The 23,569-nt window shown below is 47.2% G+C and overlaps 1 protein-coding gene across 2 annotated transcripts in view; it reads left to right on the forward strand.

The window, feature by feature from the left end:
* Window positions 1-2,289: 2,289 nt before the first annotated feature.
* MKLN1 (muskelin 1) overlaps window positions 2,290-23,569 on the forward strand; it is a 100,541-nt gene continuing 79,261 nt past the window's right edge. For both annotated transcript variants that reach the window (XM_082769125.1, XM_082769124.1), the window contains exons 1-3: window positions 2,290-2,387; window positions 15,879-15,948; window positions 23,187-23,329. In XM_082769125.1, the coding sequence (XP_082625251.1) occupies window positions 2,296-2,387; window positions 15,879-15,948; window positions 23,187-23,329 (305 nt within the window). In that variant the 5' untranslated portion in view covers window positions 2,290-2,295. The remainder of the gene's footprint in view (window positions 2,388-15,878; window positions 15,949-23,186; window positions 23,330-23,569) is intronic.

Consider the following 23,569-nt stretch of genomic DNA (forward strand, 5'->3'; position numbering starts at 1 on the left):
TGGGGCTTTGATGCACCAAAACCACGGTGCCCCCTGCTCCTGGGAAGGGGTCTGGAGATGAAGCCCTCACCGTTTCCCCTTGGTTTTTAAATACTCGGCTGATGTTCAGCCTCTGAGGCTGCTGGTCGAATTTTTCACCCGCAGCCGGGTTTTGTTGCCGCGTTCTCACTCGCTTTCCTAAAATAAAGGAGGGGGAAAAAAAATAAAAATCCTTGCATTAATTTAATCTAGCCAGGCATCTTGCTGTCCTGCCTGATAACATCTCCTCAATCTGTCACTTCCAACCGACAGCTGGTTAGTTGCTGGTGGTTTATTTTCTTCCCCCCCCCCCGGTCTTGAAATATCTCTTCTGGTTTCTTGAGCATCCCAGAGCTGCCCCAGGATGTCCTAAAGCCTCCCCTGTGATTTAATGGGGGCTCTGGGTGAAAGCGTTCCCCTCTTACAAGAAAAAAGGGGTAACAAGAGTGAAACCTGTCAAGGAATATCCGATTTATGTGCTGAATTATGTACATGTAGGTGTTTGGGATTATGTAGGTGTTTGGGATTTCAGGTCCAGCCTCCCGGTGCGCGGCCACACAGTAGGCAAAAGCGCTGGAAAATATGGGGCTTCCCTCTAAATATGGGGCTGGGGAAAATATGGGAGCTTCCCTCTAAACCAGGGACAGCACAGCGCAGACACCCAGAGGTCCTGGCACTGATGGTGAGCTCCTCAGCAGCATTGAGAGAAAAAAAAAAAAAAAAAATAAAATAAAGTTAATAAATATGACAATGTGCAAGACTTGGGAAACCACTTGGGTTCCTTCCCACCGTCTGGACCTCCAGGCTACCTCCCCGCCAAGCACGCAGACGAGCTGTTGTACGGCCTGAAGGAGAAAAAAAAATCACCCCCAAAAAATTTAAATCTGACTAATTCTGGGGCTGTTGGTCACGCGTTGAATCTGGGCACCACCCGGTGCCTTTTCATTTTTACTCGCTATTTACTTTTGTTTATGTGTTTCCTGTTATTTATGGGGGCTTTAATTACTCCAATTCCTTTCTGGGGGAAAAAAATAATAAATAAAAGGCAACAAACAGCCTGTTAAAACTGGCAGGATTGTCAAAACAAGCTTCTCCTGGGCCTTCCCACGAAGCAGACACGGAGCAACACCCGGCTAACCACACAGAGCCGGGGAAAAGGGGGACGGGGATCACTGCAGGAGCGATTTTGACAGGCCCTCTTCCCCACACCCTGGGCCCCATACCCCACTGGGCATCCCCCTACAGCCCCATAGCCCGCTATAGCCCCATAGTCCCCTACAGCCCCATGGGGAACCCCCAAAAGCCCCATAGGCCCCTTGGGCACCATAGGTCACCACAGCCCCATGGGGCATAACCCTACAGCCCCATGATCTCCCTTCAGTCCCATGGGATGTATCCCCCTTGGCTGTATCCCCCTACAGCCCCATATACCTCTTGGGCTCCATATCCCCCTACAGTCCCAGGGGGCATTCCCTTATAGCTCCATACACCTCTTGGGCCCCATATTACCCTACAGCCCCATAGAACATTCCCCTAGAGCCCTATATACACCCTGGGCCCCATATCCCCCTACAGCCCCATAGGGCATTCCCCTTGGGCCCCATATACCCCTATAGCTTCATGGGACATTCCCCTACAGCCCCATATACCCCTTGGGCTCTACATCCCCCTTGGGCCCCATAGAACGTTCCCCTTCAGCCCTATATACCCCTTGGGCCCCATAGGACATTCCTTTCTAGCCCTTGGGCCCCATATTCCCCTATAGCTTCATGGGACATTCCCCTACAGCCCTATAGGACATTCCCCTTGGGCCCCATTGGCAATTCCCCCACAGACCTATATACCCCTTGAGCCCTATAAGACATTCCCTTATAGCCCCATACACCCCTTGGGCCCCATACACCCCTACAGCTTCATGGGACATTCCCCTACAGCCCCATATACCCCCGCAGCCCCATATACCCCTGCAGCCCCATAGGACATTCCCTTACAGCCCCATACACCCCTTGAGCCCCATATCCCCCTACAACCCCACGAGCCATTCCCCCCACAACTCCATCAGCCCCATATCCCCTTCACAACACCAAACCTCCCCCTAACCCCATTCCCTATACCCAACCTCAACCCCATATCCCCCAACCCCATATCCCCCAACCCATAACCCCAATCAGAGCCGCGGCCCCTTTAAGATCAAGCCCCTCCCCCTTTCCCCCCTTTAGCCCCGCCTCCTCCCCTCCCCTCCGCGCTCTCTGCCGGGCCGCGGGCGCCGACTCCAAGATGGCGGCGGCGGGGCCGGCGGGCCCGGAGAGCCGGGTGCTGGGCTACGGCCTGCACCGCTGGAGCAGCTTCTCCTCCTCATACCTGCCCGAGTGAGCCCGGGGAGAGGCCCGGGAGCTGTGGGGGGACGGGGAAGGGTCGGGGGGATCCGGAGGGATCCGGGGAATAGGGTACGGCCTGCCCTGGGGGGCTGCGGCCTGGCGGGGGGGGGGGGGCGCTGAGGGGAGTTTGGGGGCTCTGAGGGGGGAAAAGGGGCGCTGAGGGGAGAAAGGGGGTGAGGGGGGGATGGGGGTGAAGGGAGGGGGGGTGGAAGGGGTTTGAGGGGGTTTGTGAGGGGAATATGGGTGGTCTGTGGGGTTTGGGGGGGGTTGTGAGGGAAATAGGGGTGGTCTGTGGGGTTTGGGGGGGTTTTAGGGGGGATGGGGGTGCTCTGACGAGGTTTGGGGTTGTGTGTGAGGGAAATGGGGGTGTTCTGTGGGGTTTGGGGGGCTGTGTGTGAAGGAAGGGGTGTTTTGTAGGGTTTTGGGGCTGTGGGTGAGAGAAAGGGGGATAAAAAGGGGTTTGGGGGGCTGTGTGTGAGGGAAGGGGGTGGTCTGTGGGGTTTGTGGGGGTTTCTGGGCGGGATGGGGGTGTTTTTTAGGGGTTTGGGGTGGTGGGTGAGAGAGGGGGGGGTGAAAAGGGGTTTTGGGAGGTGTGGGTGAGGGAAATGGGGGTGTTTTGTAGGGTTTTGGGGTTGTGCGTGAGAGAAATGAGGGTAGAAATGTTTTTTGGGGGTTGTTTGTGAGGGAAGGGGGTGTTCTGTGGGGTTTTGGGGATGCACGTGAGGGAAATAGGGGCATTCTGTGGGGTTTGGGGGGCTGTGTGAGAGGGAGGGGGTGTTTTGTAGGGTTTTGGGCTGTGGGTGAGAGAAAGAGGGATAAAAAGAGGTTTGGGGGCTGTGTGGGAAAGGGATAGGGGGTGTTTTGTGTGGGATGGGGGTGTTCTGTGGGGTTTGGGGGTGTGGGTGAGAGAGAGGGGGATAAAAAGGATTTTGGGGGGCTGTGTGACAGGGAGGGGGTGTTCAGTAGGGTTTTGGGTGTGTGTGTGAGAGAAAAGGGGGTAAAAAGGTTTTTGGGGGGCTTTGTGTGAGGGGAGGGGTGCGGGAAGGTTTTTGGAAGGCTTTGTGTGGGGAGGGATTTGGGGGGCCTCTATGTGGGAAAAAGGGGTGTTCAGTAGGGTTTTGGGGGGCTGTGTGTGGGAGAAAGGGGGTGGGAAGGTTTTTGGGGGGCTGTGTGAAGGAGGGGCTGTTGTGTAGGGTTTTGGGGTTGTGGGTGAGAGGGAGGGGGTAAAAAGGTTTTTGGGGGGCTGTGTGTGGGAAAGGGGGGTGTTCAATAAGGTTTTGGGGGGCTTTGTGTGAAAGGGGGTGTTCAACAGGGTTTTGGGGGGCTGTGTGTAGGAAAGGGGGTGTCCAGAAGGGTTTTGGGGGGTTGTGTGAGATTGGGAGAGGAGCTGGAAAGGTTTTGGGGTGCTGTGTATGGCTCAGTAGGGACATGGGAATATGTGTGAGAGTGAGGGGTGGTAGAAGAGTTTGGGGGGCTGTGTGTGGGGAGGGGTTTTGGGGGCTATGAAAGTTTGGGGGGAGTGATGAAAAGGTTTTGGGGGGTTACGTGGGGTGAAGTAGGAGGTTTTGGGGGAGATTGTGTGAATGGGGAGGGTGTTTAGTAGGATTTGGGGGTCTGTGGGGTGATGGGCAGCTTGGGGGGGGCTGTGTTTGGGGTCAGTGGTGAGCTTGGGGCTGTGTGGAGAGAAATTTGGGGGGGAGCTGTGATTTATGAGGGGTTTTGGGGGAAAGGGGCCACCTGGCGCCCCGCTTGCTGCGATTTTGGGGGATTTAGGGGCAGCCCGGGGTTGTGCTTCGGGTCGATGGCTCAGTGCTGCACTGCGGCCGTGTGCCCACCCTCAGTGGGATCCTCGGCCTCCTGGCAGGGCCTGTTAACTTTCCCTGCTTACTGAAACCAAAATTTGGGATGAAAACAACGCGGTCTGGCCGTTTGGGTTTTGCTGCCCCTTCCCGCAGCCCTTTAGGTCTTGGGGGATTTTGGGGAATGCTTCATTTGGGCACCGTGCTGGCCGCGGAGCCTCGGCTCACCGAGTTCAGTAACCTGGGGTTGAGGTCGCTCTGCCACCCGGGCTCCCCAAGCAGCGGGTAATTTAGCTGTTAATTGTTAATTTCACGGATTATCTCCCTTTGCCAAAAGGAGGTGAAACTTTAACAAAAGTTTTGCTGCCTCAACCCGCAGTGGTTTTATCTTCCCGTACCTTTGCTTCTTTAGATATGAAAACGACCCGAGCTCCTTTCTAATTAATTCTTTTTGGCGATAATGAAGTAATCCTCCTGGCCTTTTTTTTATGTTAAAAAGCTGTTAAAGCATTTTTTTTTTCCAGCTCTGCTATCCTGCTTGTAGTTAGAAATTGTTGGCTGCTGAAGGAAGGGTGACAGTCCAGTATTGATCTCCCTGATGCAACACGCAAAGATAACTCTGCTTCTCCTCGATGCTCCTCTCTGAGGCTCCCCTTAGCCCTTTTTGCCACCTTCTTGCGAGGATTTAATGCTCTCGTGGCACCTGCCGTGCAGTCCCGGCGATGCTGGGGCTGTTTTCCAGCTCTTTCTGGGAGAAAGCTTGAACGTGGCCTGAAGGGGAAGGCCTATTAAGGAGTTATGGGGTTTTCACTAAGAATTTAGTGTTTCTACTCTAACCCTAAAGGCTCTCTGATGGTCCCATACGTAGGAACACGCGACTCTGTTCAGTGTGTGGCCTGCATTGGGAGCTTGCTGCTGTGGTGTTGGGAGTGGAGTGCATTCCCTATGTCAGCCAAGTGTGATTTAAACACGTGTCTTAAACAGTTTTGTGGTTTTAAATGTAAAACCCAAAACTGAGATAGAAAATTTTCATCGCTGCCGTCCGTAGAAGGAACTGGATATCCAGTGTCTGTCTTCTGCGTTTGGGATGCTGGGGTGACACTGAAACTTTTCAGAACACCCAAAGTCACCCAATAACTGCAATTCCTCACTAAAAAGCCAACAAACAAAAAACCCACCCTGTTTTTCACACACCTGTCTCGTTTAGGATCAGCAATCTGTTGATAACCGCCGGTTTTCTGTAAGCAGCTGAGCATTTTCTCGCAGTGAGCGTTAATTTTTCTCTTGTGCTTGGTTGGTACAAGGGGACTGGTAAGTGCCCAACCAATTTCTGGCCACGTTAGCAGTGCCACGTTCATCTGCACAAACCTTTCCACACGTCAGGTGAGGATTGTCCTTCTCCAGTCTGCAGAAGAACAGCCCTAGGGGTTCACAGATGGCTGGAGTTGTCCTCTGCTACCTTGTAGCTACCAGCAGCTACACCGGCTTGGAGAAAGCACTTAAAACTATGCGTGCTGATCTGAAAGAGTTGGTCTGATGTCTAATTTAGCCTGAGTTTTGGGGCAAGTTGTTCCTTGGGAAGAAAACTGGTCCAAGAGCAAATCTGCTCTTGAAATGTGGTGTTTCCAGGGAGCACTCCGTAGCGAGAGGCTTCAGCCTGTCCAGCTTGGAAACCGTTCAGCCCAGCCAGTCGCTGACGCTTCCTCATCGGATCTTGCCTTGCTTCTTCATGGTTTCTCCCCAAAATAAAGGAGCCACGTGGGAGACAGCTGCCTGATGTCCCACAAGGAACCACCCTGAGGATTTCCCAGCCACCAGCAGTGTGGTCACTTGGTGCAAGCCACGCAAAATTCTGGTGTAGCTCCACGTGCCCTGAGAGAGGCAGACCTGGACTTTATTCCCTTCTCTCTCCTCTGGCTGTCTGCAGAAAGTGATGAGCTCAGGCGCTTCTTTTTTTGGACAGGGAGGGAATAAACAATTTATAGAAGGTAATATAACCCCCGTTCAATCTTCCTTTTTTTGGTAAGGGAGAGGACCAAAAGCTCTCTCTTTGTTTTTGGGGAGAAGCACTCTGTATCCCGATCTTTCCAATAGAAAAGATTTTGTACTTGAAATAGAAAAAGATGCTTTTTGTACTTGCTTCACTTCAAACTCGCTGCTGGTGACTACAAGGAGCGGTGCCGTGCTCCCTGCAGTGGCAATCATGTGCCCTTCTCTGCTGGAAAGTGCCTCAGTGCTCTGTCCTAGGACCACGGCTTTCCAGTGGTTGCATCAGATTCCTGACTCATGGCATCTTGCAGCTGGCAAATGCGCCCAGGTCCTTCTGGCACTTTCACACGGACTAACAAGAGTTTTTTTTTTTTTTTTTTTTTTTTAAAAAAAAAACAAAACAAAAACAAAACTGCATTATTCCGGTCATGCAGCTTTGCTAGGAGCTTTCATCCCATTGCTGTTGCTCAGATCTCCAGTCGTTTGGGTCTTCCTGTGTGATACTTCTGTAGAAGAAGGTCAAAACATCTATTTATTTATTTTTATATTTTCGGACTTTTTTTTTTTATTGACACTTCTCTAAGTTATTTCTTGTACTCCTAAGACTGTAAGATGGGTTTCGAAGCTGATGATTCAATTTCTCAGCTGATGTTTCAATCCATCACTGGCCCTCTCCTAAAAGTCAGTCACTTTTTTGTTGCAACCCCTTGTTATTTATTTCCCTCTGGACTTCAGCTATTCCAGCAATTCCAGTCTTTTCCAGTGTGACACTTCACGAGGTGCTATATCGAGTGCTGAAGCCTGCATAACTCTTGTTTCTTTCCTAAAAGGCTTACTGGAGAAATAAGGGGAAAGTAAAGTAAGCAAAAGATACTTTGCTTGTCAAATTAGGAGTGACTGGGAGCCTTCCAAAGTGAGAATGCATTTTTTTTCTTTTTCACTAAGTGATGGCAGAAAGTTCCAGCTCAGACAAACCGACCATCCACTGCTGGTTTACCCTGAACCAAGGATGGACTCCCTCGTGTTTCCAAGTCAAGGATATTACAGAGCATTAGCGAGCAGGTGCTGAGAATGTGTCTAACGAGCTGCTTTTTGGGAAAGGTCTGTAGGATTTTAAAACAAACAATCAAAACCTGAAAATATCCTGAATTCCAGCTAGCTGTGGCAGGACAAAATGTGAGTTTGAGGCTAGTGGGAGGGGATTGCGAGTCCTCACTCCAAGCAGGTGACAGCGGTGAGTCAGGTCTGTATCTCGTGGCTTCATAAATCTTGTACAGATCTTGTTACAGATCCAGGTCTTGAAGGATCTCGCCCTTGAGCTGAGGTGGGAAATGTCTAACACAAAGGTTGGCTTTTCTGTTCTGTTTTCTGCTTGCTGAGTGCTGGGTCCAGCTTTCCTGGCAGGGCAAACTGCTCCTCGTCCATTTGCTGAACGCCTTAATGCTGCAGCTCGTTTCTGAAGTACCTCTGGTTACGTAGCCCCGAGGACTTCCACATCAGCTGTAGAACCACAACTTTTGCACCTTTAAGCCTGCATGTCATTTTTTCAACTTAATTTGTCAGCATTTCTGTCTGGAGTTACGTGCTCATGCAGTATTTGCAGTTAATCGATACTTTTACCAGTTGCTAAAACAGTCTGGGGATGCAAACACTGACTGATGAAGAGAGCTGAGTGGCCCCATGTCTAGAAACATCCCCAGATCTGCTTCCCTTCAGCATCTATTTGAAAAGTTTTTTCACTTGTGTAGCTTTTTTTGGATGTTTCTACAAGTTTTCTTTTCCTTCCAGGCGTTTTCCTCCTTGCTTGCATCACGTCTGTAGCCTAGAATTCTCCTCTGCGAGCTGAAATAGAGCACTTCAGATACAAAATATTTCTGCAGCAAATAGTTAACTCCAGGCTGAGTGCACAAATATTGGGTGATTTTCTGTCTGACAGCTCAGTGAAAACGTGATGAGAAAAGAAGAAGATCAGAAGGGTGAAAGTGAAAAATAGCACAAAATGATCAAGTTCATGCCTTACATTGGCGTCAGGAGTCTGATAGCTCTTTGTGGAAGTTTCTTCCCAGGTGAAGGCACAAATGCTGTGTCAGGTGAAGAAATTTTTGTTGAAACACAGCCATTATTTAGGAGGCTGGGCAGTTTTATTCGCTGGCAGAAGGCTGAAGGTAAACTGCTAATTGCTGTGGTCCCACGGTGTGACGAAGCTGGCAGGATCTCTAACGTCCAACCCTGGCATTTTTGGGGAACATTAAGGTTGTAAGATTTTCATAGGAGGTGTTAACATTGCCGGATTATGGATCATTCGTTCTGTGTATGGCTTATATCCCTCAAGCTTAATGAAAGCTGGCTAGATGGTGATTACTAATTAGTTGCTTAAGGACTAAAACTAGTTGGAGCAGAGCGCGTTTTCCTCGTGGTGACTGTTGTTACTGCTGAGACAGCATGTACAGTCTGATTCTTTTTTTTTTGTGGCAAGGAATATAGCTTCGTATCCTGCACATTCATCTTTTTAGCAAATCGCTGTTGAAATGCGCTGTTAACTTTATCACCACGATTGATTTTTATGATGTGATCAAGATTTTTCTGTTGAGGCTAAGTGGTGTATTCAGTACTTAGCTGGAGGTCAAATTTTGTCAGCTTCCAAAGCAAGCCAGTGCTTGATTTATTTTAATTGCATGTTAATATAAACCTCTAATGATAAATGTATATATTTTGACTACAGCCTGTAGAAATTTGTAGGAGCAATGGCTTTTAAGTGTAGCTTGGTCTGAATTCAATAATACAGCTGCTGGGAGGAAAAGGAAGGAGCAGTGAAGACATTGAGTGGTTTGTCACCTTACTTAGTCGCTCTTTTAGCCATTACTTGACACTCAGCACGCATAATCTTGGAGAAATTATTCCCTGGATTGATTGCGGTCGAGGAACACAACCAGGTGTGTGAGTTGAGGACAGCAGCCTGTGTTCCAGGTGGGTTGAGAAGGCTCGCTGTGCCTGGAAAATGGCCTGAAATTGGTGGGGGGTAAAAACTGTGCCTGTCATTTTGGGTTTGGGTGTGCTCTCCGAACTGATTTTCCTCCCCAGCCTGTGTTTGGTGTTGCTGTCAAGCCCTGGGAGGCAGCCCGAGGTGGAAGGAAAAAAAGCTGGATTAGGTAAATGTGACCCGTGAGTAAGGAATTGCTGACTGAGTGCCCGCTCTCCTCTCTCATGATGGAGTGCTGTTGCTGACTTTCGGTTTGTCTTCTAAAAAAACCTGCCGTCTGGTACAGGATTTTGAGACTGCCAAACGTGAAAGGAAGGCTGCTTTGGGAGCTGTCGTGTGCTGGAGCATGGATTCATGTATCGTGCTGCAGAATAAGGAGCTATTCCATAATGCAGCTCCACGGGCAAACGGTTCTGACTTGTAGCACGGCTCCCTGACCAGCCAGTTCTTGAGATCACTCTGTGGTTTGTTGTTTTCCTGGGCCTGGATTTTGTTTTCTGAACTCCCCGAGTTTGAATTAAAATGTCAAAATTTTAATTTTGAAAGGGAAGCTCACCCAGTGGAGGTGTTTCTGCCAGGAACCAGGAGGACTTTTTTATCCAAGTTAGATTAAAAAAAAAAAAAAAAAAAGGTTCTGTGGTTGACCTCAGTTTGGACGTGAGGGGCTTCAGTCTGTTCTGTTGAACGTAGCCTTCTTTAACTTCTTTTACAGGCATCAGTGTTTTGGGTGAACATTTTACTGAGTGTGAAGTTACAGCACTAAGGAGTATTAGAGAAGCATTTATGGCTTCTTTCGTGGCTTTACATCTTTACATGCAGTCAGTCTGGTTTCTGTGGATTCCTCCTTTGGGTGAAAAAGCAAAGTGGCACGTAAAAACATGGCTGCGGTGCTGTGAAATCATGGGAGTCCTGAGCTTGCTTCTTGGCCTTGGTCAGATTTTTCCATACGTGTGTTAGTTTAAGCAACACCGCTCCCAACAAGGCTGTGTTGCTTTCAGAAGACAGCACAGGGACAGCACAGGGGATTCACCCGGACGCGTGCCTGATGCTGCTGTCCTCCAACCTCCTTGTGTAGCGTTAGTGGGCTCTGCTACCGGTATTTCAGCAAGATTTGGAAAGTGCAAGGTCAGGGACTTCTCTGTTAAATGCCATCAGTAGCAATCTCCATGTTCAAATACCAGCTAAACTGCATTTTCTTAGCAGGGTGCAAGTTTTTTTTAAATTAAAACTAAACTTTGTAATTAAGCAGCAGTGGCTGTTGATGTCCTGAACTCTAGCGAATTTTTACTGCAGTGTTTCCTCTATCGACTACAGATCCAATGAGCTGCAGAGCATAATCTCCTCATCTTTGCTGAATATTGAAGGGTAGAGTTTGTGCTATTCTTAGTCTTCTTATCAGGCCTGGGATTTATTTCTGTTCTGGAACCCTCCAGGAACGTCACTGAAGCTGCCTGCACGCTGTGATGCTTTTGTTCGTAGTGTGTAGATCACTTAGGAAGCCGGATTTCAAACGTCCTTGAGTCTTAGATGTGCAGAAACGAGCACCTGAGTATGAGAAGAAATGGTTCCAGGTAGTCTCGTGTGCTAACTACATCAATTTGCTGGCTAGTCAGCTGCAAATAAAATCATCATGAAACCAGCACTTCATCATAGAGTTGCTGAGGTAGGAAAAGACCAATTCTGACATTCCCAATCTGGAGCCGAGGCCTCTCGCTGCTCAGGAGTTGGGTTGCTCGGTGCCTTGCTGCAGTCAGAAGTTCAGGCTGTGCTGTAGGGTTCTTGAGCACAACTGGAACAGAAATTAATTACTGGGGCACTCACTGTGATGGTACAGTTGTTAAAATGCTCAGCTCCTGGCGTGCCCGGAGGAAGAACCATCACAGCAGGACGAAGCCACGAGGGGATGCGGGGCGAGGAGGAACGATGGGGATTTCTGTGCCCACATCATTTTGCACTTAAGGAGAGGTTAATTTGTACCAAAGGCCTTCGCCTGTCTTTGTATGGCAATTATAAAGGTATCAGAAGTTTAAAAAAACACGAAACCAACTGATCCTTGGAAGATATAACTGAGAAACTGATTTTCATGGCTATCATACCAGGGCACAGTGGTGCCTGTTTGGCTGTCCAGCACAGCCAGTTGTGATCTGACGAGTGCGTTTCTGTAAGGTGGGTGCTAAATGCAAGTCTTTATACGCTGTACTTGCTTAGCTGCTTTTCTTTTTGACAGAAGTGCATTTGTAATAAATTGCACGCGTTTGTGTAACGGCTGCTGAGAAGATGGAAATAAATTTGAGCATTAAGTTGGCAAACCTCACAACAACATAGTATCTCAGGGTGCGTGCTTACGTGCACTATTGTCTCGAGCTTCCTTTGACTTACTAAGCAAGAGGTCCTTCCTCAGCTCTTCGTGCTGGGGCTAAGAAATCCTCTGTTAACTATTTAAACCAAGCCTCAAACAGAAAATACCATTTCTTCACTGTATTCCTGTACTACCTAGCAATTGTGCGTGGCTTACTGTGTTCCAACGCAGAAATTTCCACATCCTCACGCCCTTCTGCCATGTGAGGCAGGGAACTTTCACAACAGAAAGGAAAGAAACTTTGCAGTGAAATCTAGGAAGCTTCTTGAAATGCTTTAGGGGGGAGCTTGTAGGTGCACGTTGCTCTTAAAATATCGCGGCAGGGCAGTTTGAAATCAGTGTTAATTAAAAGTTTGTGGGAGCTGCAGTGAGCTGTAGGGAGAAAAATTTCTCAAGTTGTTTCCAGCTCTATGGAATAGGGTTTAGGGCTTCTGGTGGTGGTTTTTGTGTATGTGGGGGGGTTCTTCCTCTTGGTTAAGACAGTTCTAGTGTCTGGGCTGGGCAAGAGCATCTCTGTTGCTGCGTTGTGTTGGCAGGGCTCATGTTCTATGTGGTTGGCCTTGCACATCTCAGTCCTCCGTGGACTGGGTGGAAATTTTAGTCCCCGTTCTTAGTTGCTGAACTCTTGCTACTCTGCCCTGGGATGGTTCTAGGAAAAAATAACATAAAAAAGACGCAGGCAACCCTGACATAAGTACTAAGTCGGATTCCGGTCAGCTGCTCCTTGCTCAGCACTCCCACCCCTTTTTGCCATGTACCGGCATGGTGCCTCGTGGTTTTCCAGCAGGGCTACGTCCGCCTTCCACATCCTCTTCGGGATGTGTGTGCCCTTTTCTGCCCAGCTGCTCTCTGGCCGTGCCAAGCAAAGCTAACATTTTGGAGTTGTTTATTCTTAAGGACTTCTTTCAAAAGTCATCGGCTTCTTTAATAGAAGCTTCATGAAAATACTCAGGCTGGGTGCAAATTATATCAGCCTAAAGCCTAATTTGCTGCACGTTTTGCAAAGTCACCTCCCTTCTCACCCCCCTTCCTCAAAGGCGAGCTCACCCCTGGTGATTGCCACGTCAGAAACCACCGAGCTTTGCCCAGCAAAGTCCTCTGGAAGCGCCAACTGCGGGGACATCGACATAATCCCGGCAGAGATCAGCCCGTGGTTGGTGCAGCGGTTGGTAAACGGAGAATTTATCTGCTTCCAGCAGCTGTGAGAGCAGTGTGTGCATGGGTAATAAAAAGAAACTTCCCCTCAGTTCTTCCAGGAGCGTTTTTCAGCATGGCCACAACCATCCTCTTCTCTTACTGGGGACGGGAGCACTTGCAGTAAAACCTGAGACGCGAATAGCCTTGAAGGAAGCTGGCTCAGGGATTTAAGGCACACCCGAATGCCTCCTCACGTGTTCTCGCTGGTGGTGTGCAAATAAAGCTTCTCCCTCTGCGTAGCTTTTGGTTTGGGGTAGGAGTAGCCACGGAGTAGCTGACGTGCCGGGCCAGCCAGTTTCTCCAGAACTCATTCCTCTATGGGGGAGTGGCATTGGGAATTTATGCCAGCGGATCCTATCCTCTTTTCTTTTTTTTTCCCTATTTTATGCTGGCGCTAACTGTAAGCAGAACTGGAGAGCTGATGTGACTGAAGAAGTTATTTCTGCCAGTCTTTTTTTATGACGGCTGCTGGTGGAGGGAGGGGGAGGATCAAGCACGAGTGGGTGGACTAGTCCCTCTTGGCAGCGTTGTGGATTTATGCTAGACTAGCTCTTGTATCTACAGCTTCTGATTATGAATTATCTCAAACCACATTTAATGAGTTCCCTTTTTTTCCATGGAGAAAGCTGGCACAACGGTACCGGTGCGTGGAGTAGCTCAAGGGCTTACAAATACCTTTTTTTAACGTCTCCTAAAAATGGCGTGGACGGTCGCGGAGTTGGTGGAGTTCTCACTTCTGAAGTTTCTCAGAGGTTTTAATTGAGGTGTCACATCTGGGAAGCCTGCCTCTAGGTGCCGTGTAGGATTTCTGCGGTGTCTGGAGTGAAGGCTTTACGTGGCGAGAGGCATCTGTCCCTAGGAGACGTTCGTTTCTTGCTGTCTCAGGAATGCCTGAACTCCTCCAAGTATTTGAGCCCATAAATTTTCCCGAACCACGATGGTAGATTAACTTTGTGCATACCAAATTCTGTCTTCGATGTTTGTTTAATCCTAATAAACTAACAACCCATGTATTTTTAAACATATTTATAACTTTCTCGATGCTGCTGGCTTTTCTGATTTCAATTTCTTTTTAGCCTTAATTTTGTGAGAGCTACGCTTTCTTCTCTCTGCAGGATTTTTTTTATTTTGTCTGGTTGTCCTCAATGAGCTCCTCGTTGATTGTGGCAAACTGATCTTTGACCCGGAGAAGCAAACAAATCCACTTCTAAAAATACGATCTCTGGGATCTGGCCCAGTTAGAAAATGCCTCTTTCCAGCAGGGCGTTATCTGACCGCGTGACGGTGCCAGCTCCTGCAAATGTTGCTCAATGTATGAAGGGCCTATCCCGTGATGTTTAAACAGATGCAATATAAATAAAACATATCCTATAGGGTGAATTGGCATTTGCATGCTGAGCTGAAGTTTCAAAGAGGAGAAAGCCGGACAGCGTCGTGTTTTTGTCTGCCTTCACGTCCATTAAGTATCAGTATGAGATTCACATCTCCTTCAAATACAGCTTTTTCTCTCTCTCTAGCTATTAAAAGGCATTAAAACACTTCAAAGTATCATTTCACCTTGCCTGTGGCATGGCATGGCCGTGGGTTTGATTCTTCTTCCAAGCGCTTTTTGGTTTCTGGAGGTGACAGCAATGCGGCTGGCAACTTCTGGTCGAAATCAGCACGCCTTAGCAGCTTCCAACTTCTCCTCTCCTGGGAGATTTTTGTCCCTGCTGGAATTAAGACAGACAGGAGCTGTGTTTTCTTTAGGAGACGAGCTCTTTGTGTTGCAAACTGGATGTTCCCAGCTGGCAGTGTAACGGCCTGACCTTCCCTGTTCTGGGGTTTGAGCAAGAGGGCAGCGCGTGGCCGTAGCTGCTCCCGTGCACGCTCTGTGCATACACGACTCAATCAGCTGGCATTGCTGGTAGGAAGTGCCCCGCTGTGATGGCAGCTAGCTAAAGCAGAAGGGAGGTTGGGTTTTCTTCCAGTGCTGTAAAAAAAGAAGTCGTGGCTCATGTCCTGCAGAAGGCAGCCGCTGGGTCGATGCTCAGTGGTGAGCCTGTGGTGTGGGACTGCCTGGATCCCGCTGCTGGTGTGGTGATTTTGGGCTGCCCGATGTGGAAAGAGCGAGCTAATTTCTGCCTGGTAACGCTCAACCTCTGACTTAACCTCTTTCCCTTCCTAGCTTTCATACGAGCATTTTCTTTTCCCCCGGTCCTTTGTAGTAATCCAGATGCTTGTGTTCTTTTCCTCCTACACAGCAGATGGAGATGGCATAAGCCTTTTGATGACTGCGTCCTTCTTTTTACATAAGTTTTACGAGCTGGCAAGTTCGTTAGTTGGACTTGGTAGGGCTTTGTAAGCCCTGTCCAGCAGGTGGTGCGTTGTTACCTTGCCAGCAGGGAACAGAATAATTACATATTTTTAGTTTTTTAATTTAGTTTTCAGCTTTTAACTTCTTTTGGAGGTGAACTCGAAGAGCCTTACTGTACTGTTACAGGAAAGAGGAAGGGAGGTCCTTCATAAGGATTATCCTGATGAATGTGTTTTGTTTTGGCCCAAACACTATTTGGAGTTGGTTAATTACCCCAACGCTGTGCTATTTCAAGCTGTACGCGGGCAATTAAGGGATTTACTTCGCTAGGTGAAGAGTTAAACTTCAGCTTTCCTGTGCGTTGCTCTAGGCTTGTAGCTCATGAAAAATACATGTTTGAATTTGGCATGAGTTAGACGGTCATCTTCCACACTCCCAACAAAACTTAAGTAGGTTAGCAGCTCGCTCTCCCTGTTCCAGTATTGCCCGTCTAGTAAGGGACGGATTTTGGCTCGCTCACCGCCTTGCTGCTCATCGGTTTTAACCTCATTGAAAAGTTCCTACCCCGTCGAGGTGAATGAGACCGTTTTTTCCACTTCACTGCAGGCTTGGGCCTACGTAAATTCATCTGTTTCACATTTATTTCACAATTTAGATTTTTGTTTCGCAACGTGAGATTCCATTTCCCAACCACATGGCTTGGAGACTTTGTTTTAATGGGTCTGGGAGCAGCGTAGTCTCTGCCCAGCATTTTGGGGAGTTGCATGGGAGTGTTATTGATCTCCGTGTTTGACAGCTCTTACTGGCGATGTAAATACAGTGTGGCAGCTACTTTAAATTACTTCTGGCTTCTCCTTTTTAGGAATATTTTGGTGGACAAGCCTAATGATCAGTCCTCGAGATGGTCTTCTGAAAGCAATTATCCTCCCCAGGTAAGCACCCGAATCTCTGCTCCTGTACAGCTGCCTTGTGCAACTTCAGGTACAATGGATTTTTTATTTTAAATGCAGTCTGCTACTACTTGTACTGGATTCCTTGATAAGTTACCTTCTCTCACTTCAATACATGGTGCTGGTATGTTAGGTATTTACTTTTCCAGCAATCTCTTCACGATCTGTCAAGGAAAGATTTTTGCAGGGGAAGAGCTTCGCGTTTCATCCTTGAAAATCACAGTCACGCTGGAAATAATCCAACCTTACGGTTAGATTAAGCTGCTAATGAGGCGTGCAGGTCCCTCTTTGTTCGTGCTATTGGAGACTGTTGGAGGCTGCTGGCCTTGAGTCCTAGATCTAAGGAGCTTGTATTTGTTTCCCCTAATAGCACGCTTAGAAATGTAGCCTCTGTTAAAAAGAGACATGAATGTCACCTCTGCCGATGGTTAATCGGTGATTATTAAAACAGAATATGCATTGATTTTTAGCTTCTAATTTGCCTTCTCATTATAATTACATTGTTAGATTATCCAGAAAAATATACTTACCCTTTCACTTAATTTTTTTCCCCCCAATAAATGTGTTACCCTTCTCATTATGGCAGATCTGTGTCTTATCACCCTGGTCCTGTTTGCTTAGCTTCTCCTGTATCTGTTACGCTGGGTGTTTTAAGTTTTTTTTGTTGAAGTACTGATGCACAGCAGAATGTGTTGGGGGTACCTCTCACACTGAGTTGCTGTGCACAGAACATAAGCACGTTTAATTCAAGTATTCTTCATGAGTTTAGCCCTGGGAATTTTCCTCTAGGTAAATCTTGCTTTTGCTCTGAAGATGTGCTAAAAATCTGTACTCTTCACTGGAAGCTGCAGATCACAGCGGGGTCATCCCATCCAGTTGAAAGATTTCCTCCCGAATTTTCATGATTGTTTTCTATACTGCTGTTTGTGAAAGTGAGGGTTTTTTTAATATGGGAAGAGAACTATCTTGTCTATACTGTTGGCATGTTTCATAAACCCGCTTGTCAAGGCTGATAATTTTTCACATGCTTTGATCCCCTTGATGCCTGTGTGCATCTACTGCTCTTTTAATTTGATTTTTTTTTAAATATAAATATTTTGTTAAACAGCCAGGGAGTTTAAAACTGCTTCAAGCTATGGATTAATCTGTCTAGGAACTATTGATTGCAGGGTAATGGGTTTTGAGCATGTGTTGCATCTCACTGAGCCATCCTTTTAGTTTTTGTGCAGAAAACACGTGTTTCTTAGGGTTTTTTCTTGTGTTCTCAAGGCAAGGTTGGATGTGGTGTAGCTTTAGACTGACCCAAGGTGCTTGTAGGTCTGCCTTTTGTTTTTTTTGAGGGATCCTAAATGTTCTGTTCTGTTCTTAAACTGATTCTGGACCAGAAATTCATCTCTTGTGGCTGGATGCTTTAACATATTCCCGTCCTATGCTTAAAGCTGCCAAGCAGTGATCCAGGTTGTTTCAAGCATGTAGATTAAGTGAGGAATAATCAGAATCTCTTAAATACAAACTACATAAACTTGTTCAGGAGAGATCTTCCAGCAAGTTTGTTCATCGAACATGGCATGAATGAAGATGCTATTGCAGATCTACTGAAGCCAGCCCTGCAGAGCTGGGCACTGCCCTGCATGCTAAGCAAGTAATGCAAACCAAGCTTTTGATTGAAGAGTTACGAATGAAATATATATATTTAGATGTATGGGGGATATCCAGATAGCGACAGCTGAGATAAGGCAGTGTCCGTGTTGTGTTTTATCTTCTTTAAAGACAAAAACAACAAAAAACCCAGCTGCCTAAGAGGAAAAGATGGTCCTGTTGGATTCCTCTTATTTGACTCTCTGTATCCAGCAGCGAGAATATAAAACACTGCTTAGTTGTCCGTGTATTCAGCAAGCCCAATCTTGAGTGCTGAGAAAGAAGATGTATTTGCAGTGCCTCCTAATATGTATTTTAGTGAATTCTCGTGCTTCTCACCTGAGTGTTTCATCACTCGTTTAAAGCAAATTTGCCAGTGTAACTTACCTGTTGTAAAAACAGCTGGGAGGAGGGAACAGGGAATTGAAATTTGTGGAAGCCTTCGTGCAAAGAATGCAGTTTCTGCTGTTCCTGTGCACGTGGAGAAACTGTTCCAAGTTACGTTGTTTCATAGGTGACCAAAGAACTTCACATTTGGTAAGATTTTGCTCATCTTGAGTTTTTGCACCTCTAAACAGTGAAATCTTAAGTTGTTCTTCTCTGAGCAGTGAAAGATTGCCACACTATAATGCAGGTAAAACTTTTATGCAAGCGTTCTGCTTCCTTGTTTTCACAAAAGCTCTAAAGGCAGAATCTCAGCTTGGGAAGCGTCAGCTGAAATAATAATTGACTGAATTATAGTCGTGGTGGGCAGGGAGGCTGGGGTGAGATTAATCACTTTACGCTAGCAAATGGGTATTTCAGATTCCAGCACTAATAAGTACACACGCACGTTATTTTTTTAATCCCCAAGATAAACAGGGAGCATCCTATGGGAAATAAAGCTGCGAAGCGTTTTATGGCTTTTGTGTTGGCACCGCTCCGTTTCAAAACCGGTCGCTTTTACAGTGACGCACTTGTTACAGCGCGTGGGCGGCCGTAATCATCTGGGACGGGAAGTGCACAAAAACTCAGCGCCATAAAGCTTGCCTTGTCTCAAAACTTTATTAGCTGAAGCTAAGGCGAGGACTCAGCATGAGGACTAATGCCATTCATGCTTGCTGGCACACGCTGTGAGATATTTTAATACGCTGCAGCCCCAATCGCTGGTGTCTGTCTCCTCCGTGTGCCTCACCGGAATGTGAGGGTTTGCTAACTCCCTGCCCAGGTGATGTTCTGTGCTGCCTGAGAGGTAAAAAGCACTGCCTAATATGAAGTGATCCCCTTTCTTTATTGACTGAAGCCGTAACACCTCTAGGCACCTTGCTTTGGGAGCATTCCCCTTGCTAAACATGAGTTTATAAAGCTCTGAGTTTGTCCCGTGGCTCAGGGAAGATCTGTGCTTTGCAGCAAGCGTGGTGAAGCCCACGCTAAAACTTTCTGAAAAGGGAAAAGAAAATGAAAGTGGAAGTCCGGATATTTGAAGTACTGCCCCGTGGCTATATTTAGTAAAGGGTCTGCCTAGTTTGTGGGTATGGTAGAGTTAAATCATTCCTGAGGCCATGAAAGCCACGAGTTATGAATGAGTGCCAGTGGAAGGAAGCAGGACAGCTGTTTTTCTGTTTATTAAACTAGATATCTATCTTCAGCCTTGAAATAGAATGACCCAGAAATTACATATTCAATAACAAACCTGTTATGTAGTAACCTATTCGGGCAGAAGAGGGCTGGTAGTTCTATTTTTGAAGGAGTTCTTACATGGGAAGTGTGAAGCAGCAGGGCTGGTAATGCCGAAGAGCACGGCCCTGCCATCCGTGTGCGTCCTGACGGCTGCAGCCGTGGTCTAACTGGGAGGCTGCGTGCAGGAGAACCTCTAATTACCCATAGTGGCTTGATGAATAACGTGCAGAACAAAAGGGTGGGATTTTTGTTTTAAAAGACAGAAGCTTAATTGCAAAAACATTGGGTAGGTTTGCCTAGTGGCTGCTGACAGCCCCTGCCGAGGAGCTGGGTTATTTTCTGCTTTTATTTTCACAAATGTCATTGCTCCCTAATTTAAAAAAAAAAACACACACAAAACAAGTTTGCAGGGCTGCATTGCAAAGGTTGATGAGCAGAAAATGCTAAAGAGAAATAAGTTATTATAATGTGATGCGTGTCTAATTGCCCAGGCAGCTTGCACAGTACGCTTTGGAATCCGGTCGAGCTTATTTGATTCGGAGATGGAAAACTGAAACCAATTGTTCGGGGAGAGCCGCTAACATCCTACACATGCTGTAGCAGCGCCGGATTTGTATCTGAGAAGAGCAGTTTCCCCCTCTTGATTTCCATCCTGCTGTGTAGATCATATCAGGAACTAATTTAAAATCCATTAATAAAATTTACACTCGGTTGTGTGATGCAGAAGCGATGCATATGGTTGTCATCAAATGGTAGCACAGACCAGAGCTTCGGGAAAGCTTGGAAGGGGTTGCAGCTCCCGGTGCCACGGGGCTGGATTCGCTTTTCTGGGGGCCTGTAAGTGGCTGCCGAGGTGCTGAAGGGCCGTATGTGACTCGCCGTGCTCTGCTCTTTGTGCATCTCCGCTTGCAAATGTGTTTAATCACCGAGCAGAAGTCTTGCTCTTCTGATGCTTTGTAGCATCTTGTTTGCAAGGGCGGTAATTTGAGGCTCGACAATTAGGCTGAGTTTTTTTTTTTTTTTTTGTGCTGTTGCTCCAATTAATGTCAGTGCGCCGTGCCTCTAATGAACAAACACTTGAGCTTCCAATTTGGATTGCTGGACTGCTTCCTGAATGCTCGGGTGTTAAATGCACTGACGTCGCTTAGAGCAGCAGGACTGGAAAGTGTTATATAACTCGGAGGTTACGAGGTTAAGTCTGTGAGGTTTCAGACAAATATATATATAACTTGTTCTCCCCGGGCTTAATAAATAATTTGAACTTACGTGCTCTTCTGTCGCATCTCTCAAAGCTGGAGAGAATAGTCTGTCGCGTCTGAAATCCTGGTAAGAGTCCAAAACATCCCTGCAGCCAGCTGTTTGCAGCACTCGAGGCAGCACTTCGCATTTTTGGGCATCTGTGAGACGTGCAGCCCGCAGCCAGAGTGGCGTGTGCGTATAGACACATCCATGAAACCGTGCACGTGTGGATGTATTTTGATATATGTTGTGTAAGCATACAGGTGCGTACACCCCCCGATCTATTAAAATACAAAAAGCACAGATTGTTTCAGGTGTCAGGCCGCAGGCTTTGAAGCAAACCTCTCTTTTGGTTCCCTGTCAGTGAGATAAATTCACAAAGAGGTTGGCTGGAGCTTCTGTGCCTAATGCCCGCGTGACTCAGCAGCACTGGGCTGCGTGGGAGCCTGGGGACGGCTGCAGAATTTCCCCCCCTCTGTCCGTAGGCTCGGGAACTAATTGCTGGCCGTGGGGAATAATTGCTGTGCCCTGCTCCGTTTCAGACCTGCATGCCAAGGTAGAGGATTTAACTGCAGCCCTGGAGTTCTCTCCCTTGATTTAGGGTAAGAATTGAGTAACGCAGGATGAAGAGCGTGCCAAGCTTCTGCAGGGTGGCTGAGAAAGTCTGTCTCTGTGACCCAGGCGTGAGGGCTGCGACTCCAACAAGATTAAAGCACTGCAGTCGTTGCTGCCGGTGGTGCTGGCGTCACTTCTTCATCACCAGGAGAAAGCTGCAGGGAGGCTACGGTGGTGGAGGAGGAGTTCGTAGACATCGGGGCGTACTGGCTGTTCTGCACAGGAATTTTGGCCGTGGGCTGTGCCATGGATCTGCTGTTGCCCTCTTCCAGGACCATCCACTTGCTCATCCCTTCCTTTTTTCTGTTTCAGCAGCTTTTTTACATAGAACTGTTGTTTTTTTCTTTAAGAAGATTGGTGATTACTTTGAGATGGAAGCGTGGCTTACTGCTAGTTTAACAGACATTGGGTTCTGACACTTGGATGGGTAGCACAACACTAAAAAGTGGTCACAGAAATACTTAAAAATATCTGGAAGAGCACCAAAACATTCTTCCATTGCATCCTAACGCTGCTGATACTGGCTTGTTTCTTCAATCTGGAAAAAAAAATGAATTGCTGGAGAGATCCTTGGCAGCAATTCCTCCTTATTCTAACTAGGTACCTGTCTTGTCTGCATTATTTGGGGTAAATGCTGTTTGGGGGAGTATTCCTCCTAAGCTAAGCTCTTTGTAAACATAGTGAGGTCCATTCCTTGAGATCCCACGTTTATCCTGATGCTCTCAAACATTATCAGTACTGCTCCTTGGGTTCAGAATTGCTTACTTTATAGGGCCGTGGCAGAAGGACCAAGAAATAAACAGCAGGGAAAGCTTCTTCCATTGCTCACCCCAAAGATGCACTTGGAGGGTAAGCTTGCCCCACTGATGGAGCTGCTCAGCACAAGCAGAGTGGTGCAATGATTTTTGTATCTCCCGAGGACCTACAGAAGCATGCAGATAACTGCTAAATGCTGATGAAAGACCCAAAATACCGCATCTTGGCTGCTTTGGCAGTGCCCCTTTTCGGAGGCAGGGGCCACCAGGAGTGCCTGCAGTGGGAGGTGTTCCACAGCGCCGTAGCTGTCTGCTGGGAACGTAGCCTCGATCCTAAGGTTTTGTAACAAAATCCAGGGCGATGAGTAATTGGGATTCTGCTTTCTGTCTCATTTCTCTGCTGTGTGCTGCTTATTTCTGAGAAATTAAAAAAGACAATTAACCACCTTGTTTTTTAGGTATGAGTTTTAGTGTATCCTGCAAAGCAGGGTGTCTCCAGGCTCCCTCAAGGCTTGCTTTGTAGGGGAAGGTTAAATAAACATTGTGCTCGATGGTCCCTGATGGATGGTGCAAACGTTTCTCTGCGAGTGATTTTCAAGGGGAATAGATCTTTTCCTCCAGCAGCGCTGGGGAAGCTGGTAGCTGGGGCCTGAAAATAAATTATTTGACTTAGGTTTGTGTGCTGTGGGGGGACATCTGTGCAAAGGGGAGAAAACGTTCGAAGTGAGAACATTTTCATCATTATATGTGTAAAGCCCTTTATTGTCAGCGAAGTGGTTGGGTTTTATTTGGGATGGTTATTAAGCAGTTGGCCCCTGCGTTAGCCACAAATCAAACGTAGTCTGTGTTCAGTGGTTAAATAGTCTCTTCTAGAGAGGAAAAGTAATTTGATGTTCTCTTAGCATGTGGAACATGCTGTATTTATCTAATTGTGCATTCAGTTTAGGTTTCAGGCTGGAGTGGGCGTTTGAATCATCGTCCTCCTTAGCTCGATCCTATTTGCCAGATTTCAGGAAGTCTTGCATCCAACTTGAAGGAATGTATGTAAGCCTTGAATAGCAATGCTAGGAATAGGCCCTTCAACCCAGTCTTTTTCCTGGATAGGTTTTTAAAAAACTAATATTCCTAAAAAGTCTTTGGTTAGTTCCAAGAACTAGGGAGAAAATATGATAATTGGGGGGGGGAGGAGGAATCGTCTTAATTTTCATTTTTTTTGGCTTTATAACTGAATATTTGAAGGCTGTGTTGCTTCTCCCTTGGTGTGTTGTGCAGCCTTGGCTTTAATATTGAAATTCACTGTTCTCTCTTCCACAGTATTTGATTCTGAAACTTGAAAGACCTGCCATAGTCCAGAGCATCACGTTTGGCAAGTACGAGAAAACGCATGTCTGCAACTTAAAGAAGTTTAAAGTCTTTGGTGGGATGAATGAGGAAAACATGACAGATCTCTTATCGAGGTAAGACGTGATTTCGTCAGCTGTGGGAAGCAGAAAGGCTGGACCAAAAAGCTCTTCCCCTTCACTCCCGAGCAGGCAGTGTAACAGAGCTGTTTATGTGATCCTACAATTAGCTGCCCCTGTGTTTGTGGTCAGGTCAGTGAGCAACAAATCTCTGTGCTCGCTCCAGGAAGCCTTCCTTATCCTGCCCTAACCACAGAGGATTTGTGGAGAGTGAACTCCTGGAGGTCTGAAAGAGCT

Source organism: Aythya marila (genome assembly GCF_965140915.1).
Source record: "Aythya marila genome assembly, chromosome: 1".
Taxonomy (NCBI): Eukaryota; Metazoa; Chordata; class Aves; order Anseriformes; family Anatidae; genus Aythya; species Aythya marila.